Source organism: Theropithecus gelada, chromosome 14, assembly GCF_003255815.1.
Source record: "Theropithecus gelada isolate Dixy chromosome 14, Tgel_1.0, whole genome shotgun sequence".
Classification (NCBI taxonomy): domain Eukaryota; kingdom Metazoa; phylum Chordata; class Mammalia; order Primates; family Cercopithecidae; genus Theropithecus; species Theropithecus gelada.
In genome coordinates, this window is record NC_037682.1 from 61,465,880 (window position 1) to 61,473,445 (window position 7,566).

At 39.7% G+C, this 7,566-nt stretch overlaps 1 protein-coding gene across 2 annotated transcripts in view; it reads left to right on the plus strand.

The window, feature by feature from the left end:
* Window positions 1-5,795, plus strand: part of TRIM5 (tripartite motif containing 5) — a 28,127-nt gene extending 22,332 nt beyond the window's left edge. Inside the window, exons 5-8 of one of the 2 annotated variants that reach the window (XM_025355630.1) lie at window positions 1,642-1,664; window positions 3,279-3,379; window positions 3,672-3,698; window positions 3,960-5,795. In XM_025355630.1, the coding sequence (XP_025211415.1) occupies window positions 1,642-1,664; window positions 3,279-3,379; window positions 3,672-3,698; window positions 3,960-4,552 (744 nt within the window). In that variant the 3' untranslated portion in view covers window positions 4,553-5,795. The remainder of the gene's footprint in view (window positions 1-1,641; window positions 1,665-3,278; window positions 3,380-3,671; window positions 3,699-3,959) is intronic. The other variant, XM_025355631.1, reaches the window with a different exon arrangement.
* Window positions 5,796-7,566: the final 1,771 nt, after the last annotated feature.

Here is a 7,566-nt window from a genome sequence, read left to right on the forward strand (position 1 = left end):
TGACTGAGTAGATATTAGTAATATTATGGACAATGTGGTATAAGAGAGAAGACAGTATGGTTCGTGTTATATAATAAAAATTCTTAGTTGTTGATCCTTGTTGCTCCTTCACTACTGAATACATTAAACTGCATTTAAGTGACAAACCTGGGTAAAAGTAGAGAAATCAATTGCCTATATGTGTGTCAAACTTAAGGAAGTAAATGAAGTCAGTTACAGTTCATGTCTAAAATGAAGAGAGCAACCTTAAAAAGTACGTAGGCCGGGTATCATGGCTCATGCCTGTAATCTCAGCACTTTGGGAGGCCGAGGCAGGTGGATCACTTGAGGTCAGGAGTTCAAGACCAGCCTGACCAACATGGTGAAACCCCGTTTCTACTAAAAACACAAAAAATAGCCAGGCATTGTGGTGGGCGCCAGTAATCACAGTTACTCGGGAGGCTGAGGCAGGAGAATGGCTTGAACCCAGGAGGCGGAAGTTGCAGTGAGCTGAGATTACGCCACTGCTCTCCAGCATGGGCAACAAAGTGAGACTCCTTCGGCCGGGCGCGGTGGCTCAAGCCTGTAATCCCAGCACTTTGGGAGGCCGAGACGGGCAGATCACGAGGTCAGGAGATCGAGACCATCCTGACTAACACGGTGAAACCCCGTCTCTACTAAAAAATACAAAAAACTAGCTGGGCGAGGTGGTGGGCGCCTGTAGTCCCAGCTACTCGGGAGGCTGAGGCAGGAGAATGGCGTAAATCCGGGAGGCGGAGCTTGCAGTGAGCCGAGATCCGGTCACTGCACTCCAGCCTGGGCGACAGAGCAAGACTCCGTCTCAAAAAAAAAAAAAAAAAAGAAAAGAAAAGAAAAAGAAGAAAGAAGGAAGGAAAGAAAAGAAAAGAAAAGAGAAGAGAAGAAAAGATCTACACTTGTTTCGTACACTTGTTTGCTTATAACCTCAGCAAAAGCCACATAAACATCTTGAGCACTATTATTCATTCATCTTTGATTCTTCAAAACGTGACATAATGCCTGCAGAATAAGTTTATATATAAGCTTTGTTGTTTATTTTTGTGATTTTGTTTTTGTTTAGAAATGGGGTCTTACTCTGCAACCCAGACTGGAGTGCAGTAGTGTGATCCTAGCTCAATGCAGCCTCAGTCAAACTTCTGGGCTAAAGAAATTCTCCCACCTCGGCTTCCCAAGTAGTTGGGACTACAGGTTCATGCCACTATGCTTGGCTAATTTTTTTTTTTATTTTTTGTAGAGATGGGGTCATGCCATGTTGCATAGGCTGTATATCTGTTTAAGAAATCAAAGAAGCACTAATTATTTAAATCATTTCATGGAGAGCCATATACGTTTGGAGAAAAAACCAATTGGCAGTCACTTCTTTCCCTTCTAAACATGTCCCATCTGCAGAAACCAGAAACCTCTTCCACAAGGATGAAAGCTATTTCTGCTTTTAAGGGAACTTGAAAACCTCACATGAGTCTTCTGGGATGATTGCCCTGAGTCTTATCTGTGCTTTTTTGTCTTTCACACTGTCACCATCTCCATTCTCAGCACATTAGGGACTGGGGGAAATATGATGAAGCTTTCTAAGTGAGGAGAGACTATTTATTTCTTAATTGATGTTTTCTCTCTTCTTCCCAGGGTGTGGATGGCATCATTAAAAGGTATGTGTGGGAGGACAGAGATGGTCCTTTTGTGCAGTGAGGAGAGATTTATAGCCATTAGAATTGTCCTGGGTTTAATTAGAATAAAACATCTCCCAGGGCAGAAAAATTTTGATATTGTTGTATCATAAATTTCTGGTCACAAATCAGCATTTGAATGTTCTGTAACTATTATGAATAGCCCAGATTTGGCCAGGTGTGGTGACTCAAGCCTATAATCCCAGCACTTTGGGACGCTGAGGCAGGCAGATCAGGAGTTTGAGATCAGCCTGGCCAACATGGCAAAACCCTGTCTGTATCAAAAAAAAAAAAAAAAAAATACAAAAATTAGGGGGGTGTGATGGCACACGTCTGTAATCCCAGCTATTTGGGAGGCTGAGGCATGAGAATTGCTTGAATCTGGGAGGCAGAGGTTGCAGTGAGCCAAGACCGTGCCACTGCACTCCAGTCTGGGTGACAAAGTGAGAGTCTGTCTTAGAAAAATCAATAAAATTAAAGAAAATTAAAGAAAAAAAAAAGGAATAGACCAGATTCTATGGCAGAAAATTTGAGTAGTGGAGACTCAGTGTGGGTCAGTAGTGGTTTCAGGGATAAGGTGTTGCAGTATCAGACCCCTGTGCCATCACTATTTTACTACCTACATCTAGTTCTGTTTCTGTATTTAATAGGTACTTGACTTATTTTGGAAGGGCCATATCTTCTTTTTCTGCCATATACCCCTAATTGTACATTGGGACAATTCCCACGTTTATATTTTCCTCCTGGAAAAAGACCAGTTCCTTCTTCATTTATATTTAGATTTCCAAAATCAGATGTTTATTTGTGGAATAATATTTCAAAATAATATTCTGGATAATATGTGGTCATGGTACAAAGAATTGATCCATCTCAGTTGCACTCTTTAGAAGAGCATAAAAAGCTGCTATTCTGTGTCTAAAATCGCATACCTCGGTGGTATCAAGTTCTTTCTAACCACATGAAATTCAGGCTAGTACGTTTGGTGCACATAATATCTCATTTGCCAAGTGTTTGTAATGTTTCCCAGAAATCTGAAACCCTAGCTGTTATCTGAGTACCTCCCTGCTGAGAATAGCTTTGAAAGTCTTAGGCCTCTCCAAACAGGACTCCTCTCTTGATATGTCTCAAAGACACCCAGGAGCCAGGTTCGCCAGGTTCTGCAACCTCCCTTTCTAACCATCTCCCTGGGAACTCACATACATAGCGATGATGTTTCCACACATTAAATGTTAGGGTTTCTTCTGTAAGGCACCAAAGTTTTGTTTTGTTTTAAAATCCTCCTTTTTTTTTTTTTTTTTATGTTATATGAGTTTTAAAATGTAGACAGGGAGAGGTTAATTATTTCATTTTAGAAGGAAGAGACTGCGCTTCTGAGAGGTTAAACTCTTCCCACGTTCTCACAGAAAGTAAGTGGGAAGGTAAACAGGAGAATATTTTGTTTGCCATCAGGGTCAAGAGTGTGCACTCTCCCTTCTCAGGATCCCCAAGAAGAGAGTTCAGTGCATCAATGGGCTGAAATGATAGGGAATCAGGGGTGTTCCAGGGACACAAGGTCAGAGGTTTGGAAGCATTTTTTTTTTCTTTTTTAACTCTTAGGATTGAGAACATGACCTTGAAGAAGCCAAAAACTTTTCACAAAAATCAAAGGAGAGTGTTTCGAGCTCCTGATCTGAAACGAATGCTAGACATGTTTAGAGGTGAGGAGAGCTGGATCAACAACAGGGTTGTGGAATTCATGTGGTGTCAGGGTGCTAAATGGGGAAGAGGGTGCAGTTTCCAAATACGGATAGAGGGTATATGGGAGGATGGATATTGTCTGCTGCTGATGGGATTATATTTAATGGGAAATGGCTAGGTGGCTGCTTCATCCCATCATTCAGTAATTTACTGCCCTAATATAGGGCATACTTTTCCAAATCTGGAGACAAAGTGAATTTCAGTGCTGACTCCTTTGCTTGTATTCAATATTATGCATTTTTATAATTTCAGAGCTAACAGATGTCCGACGCTACTGGGGTAAGGAGAAGTCACATTATCATCAGCCACCCTGTGGCTTATCATTATTATTATCTTTATCTTTTAGAATTTTATGTTCTCTGTTAGGTCTCGTGTTTTAAGATTTATGATTCTCCTTCCAACACATACATAACTTACCCCTCCTTATAACTTCTGAACAAGTTTCCTCCCAGTTTTCTCTCAAGTCTTTATCAAGATTTCTCTCATATCACAAATAAAGTCACATTATATCCCCTAACTGACCTGTTAATTTTTCTACAGTTGATGTGACACTGGCTCCAAACAACATTTCGCATGCTGTCATTGCTGAAGATAAGAGACAAGTGAGCTCTCGGAACCCACAGATAACGTATCAGGCACCAGGGACATTATTTTCGTTTCCGTCACTCACGAATTTCAATTATTGTACTGGCGTCCTGGGCTCCCAAAGTATCACATCAGGGAAGCATTACTGGGAGGTAGATGTGTCCAAGAAAAGTGCTTGGATCCTGGGGGTATGTGCTGGCTTCCAACCCGATGCAATGTATAATATTGAACAAAATGAAAATTATCAACCTAAATATGGCTACTGGGTTATAGGGTTACAGAAAGGAGTTAAATATAGTGTTTTCCAGGATGGTTCCTCACATACTCCTTTTGCTCCTTTCATTGTGCCCCTCTCTGTGATTATTTGTCCTGATCGTGTTGGAGTTTTCGTAGACTATGAGGCTTGCACTGTCTCATTCTTCAATATCACAAACCATGGATTTCTCATCTATAAGTTTTCTCAGTGTTCTTTTTCTAAGCCTGTATTTCCATATTTAAATCCCAGAAAATGTACAGTCCCCATGACTCTGTGCTCACCAAGCTCTTGAACCTTCTTACACACTCAGCCCCTTCTGTACAGCACCTCTTGTCCATGTGCATCTCATACACCTGAACTCAGTTGCATCATTTTAACCATCTTTTCCTTGCTGTCTCTATTCTTTCTATTTGAACGTCCTGCACTCATCAGTAAAATGTGATAATTATCTTGTGCCATATTCTCCCCAATATTTTATTGACATTTGATAGCAATTGTTTTCATCATTTTCCATACTCCCAAGGAAAACTGACCTATACCTCATAAAATGATACCACTATTTAGGTATTACTTCTGCCAAATATTTATCATCCAGTTGCCTCTGACACTGACTAAGAAGATGAAAAAAAGCTTTTCAACAGCCTTTCTATATCATCGTGTGATAGTTGTTCACCAATGAATGAGTCCTTAGTCCTGTGTCAGTTTACGCTTGATGCCCTTATTTGTGAAAGAGTTAAAGAGAAAATATCATAAATGGTATACTCTAAGTGTAGAGGTTTTGTCTAGAGGATCTGAGTTCAACTCCTGTCTCTCCATGTACTAGCAGTATAACTGTGAATAGCATACTTAAATGGCTGTACTTCTTTTCTTTTCTTTCTTTTTTTTTTTTGAGATGGAGTTTTGCTCTCATTCCTCAGGCTGGAGTGAAATGGTGCGATCTCGGCTCACTGCAACCTCCACTTCCCAGATTCAAGCAATTCTCCTACCTCAGCCTCCCAAGTTGCTGGGATTAGAGGCGCCCACCACCACCCCCGGCTAAATTTGTATTTTTACTAGAGACGGGGTTTCCCCATGTTGTGTTGGTTAGGCTCGTCTAGAACTCCTGACCTCAGGTGATCCACCCGCCTCGGCCTGCCAAAGTGCTGGGATTACAGGCATGAGCTACCGCGCCCAGCCTGTGCTTATTTTCTTAAAATAATTTTTGTATTAAAAACTTCACATTAAATAAGTCCTAATGTTTTATTGCATAGTAGGGTGACTAGAGTTAACAATAACATTTTGCATATATTTTGAAGTAGCTAGAAGAGAGGATTTTGAAAGTTCTCAACAAGAAGAAATGACACATATTTGAGGTGATGGATATGCTAATTACCCTGGTTTGATTATTACACAATGTATACATGTATCAAAACATCACACTATACCACATAAATATGTACATTTATTATTTGTCAATTAAAAGCAAAATAAAACAAAAAACCTTCATCTAATACTTTGGATCATTGTGAAAAAATAAATTCCTGAAGTATAAAGCATCTATCTAAGTGTCTTGATCTAATAAGTATTTGTTCTACAAATTACTGAAAAACAAACTCTGTTAATGTCTCATGGCACAGGTTGTGCCTTCAGGGAAACTAGGATTGGGTTTACTAAATTCTCATTTTGTAGATCTCAGATACCACTGTCAAAATGACTTCAGTTCTGCCTTCTATATATAATACACACATATATTTAGTATTTTATTGTAATTCTAGTGTTGCTACATATTAGTCTTTATCAAACAAACTGAATTATGTGGGAATCAGTTTATTAATGGTAAAAAAATAATTATAATAAAATTAGTGGATATAGTTTTTAGAAAATTAAAGTTTTTTAAATACCTTCACTCATTTCTAGCACATAGTGGTAATCCATTATGGTGTTGGGTTTTGTTCGTTTGTTTGTTTGGAGACAGGGTCTGTCTCTGTCACCCAAGCTGGAGTGCAATGGCACGATCTCGGCTCACTGCAACCTCCATCTCCAGGGTTCATCCTCCCACCTCAGCCTTCCAAGTAGCTGGGACTACAGGCACACACCACCACGCCCTGGTAATTTTTTGTATGTTCGGTAGAGATGAGGTTTCACTGTTGCCCACGCTGGTCCCGAACCCCTGGGCTCAACCCACTTTACCTCCCAGAGTGCTAGGATTACAGGTGTGAGCCACTATGCCCAGCCTCATTATGGTGTCTATTAATTTTTGGTTCCCTTTCACTGTGACTGAAATCAATAATTTTTAACAATATGTAAGTTTATTTTCAAAATTATCTCTCTCACTTTGTTTTAAGAAATAATTAAATTAAAAATCACAGATTTTTCTTGTAGAAAGTTTTAAAATAAGTGTTTATAAGTGGGGAAAAAAATATTTGTTTTTAGCTTCATAGCTGCCTAGTCTTAAGTATTTCTGAGTACTCTAATTTCATTGTAAATTTTTCCTGTTTGCCAAGTTGTAAAAATGTATTTTGCACAGTGATGCAGATAAAGTCAGAAGTGCATGTGGCATTTCTCAACAATGGTATTGATAAGTGAATTGTGAGCCCAGGTTAGCCTCACTCTTTTCGTTAAGATAAAAGGGCATGGTAATTTTCATAAATGACAAGAAAATACTTGTTCTCCTTGTTTAGCGAGGAGAATTATTTTTGCAGCAGATGTTTATGAAGGGCATGGTAGGATCCCTATGTCTATTGGCATTTTTATTTCCAACTCTTTCCCAAGTTTTGAGCTGAAGTGTTTTGTTTTGTTTTAATGGGCTGCCTCATCAAATAGTCTCTGCTCTTGACCCTGCTTGGTCACAGAAATTTTAAGGTCTCTATCTTTATGGTAACTTTAGTCAGAGGAGGGATTCCAAGGTGAATATTTTCAGTAACTGTGTGTGTGTGCGCACACCTCTACCTCAGCACCATCCAGGGAAACTGAGGAGGTTGATGCTATAAATTTTCCCTTTGACCTCTGCCTTCCTGTCACCCAATGCTATGAAGATTGAGGCTTTCACTCACTGAGAACAGTCTGAACTACCTTGAATTGTTGACAAGTGACTCTCCAGGCTTATTAGGATAAGGAAATTCCCGCCTAATAAATTTTGGTCAGACAGCTTGTCTGCTCTCAAACTCTGTTTCCTGATAAGATGTTATCAACGACAATGCATGCCCAAAACTTCATTAGCAATTTTAACTTCGTCTCATCTGGTGGTCCTGTGATCTCACCCTGCCTCCACTTGCTTTGTGATATTGTATTACCTTGTGATATTGTATTACCTTGGGACTCTCTAAG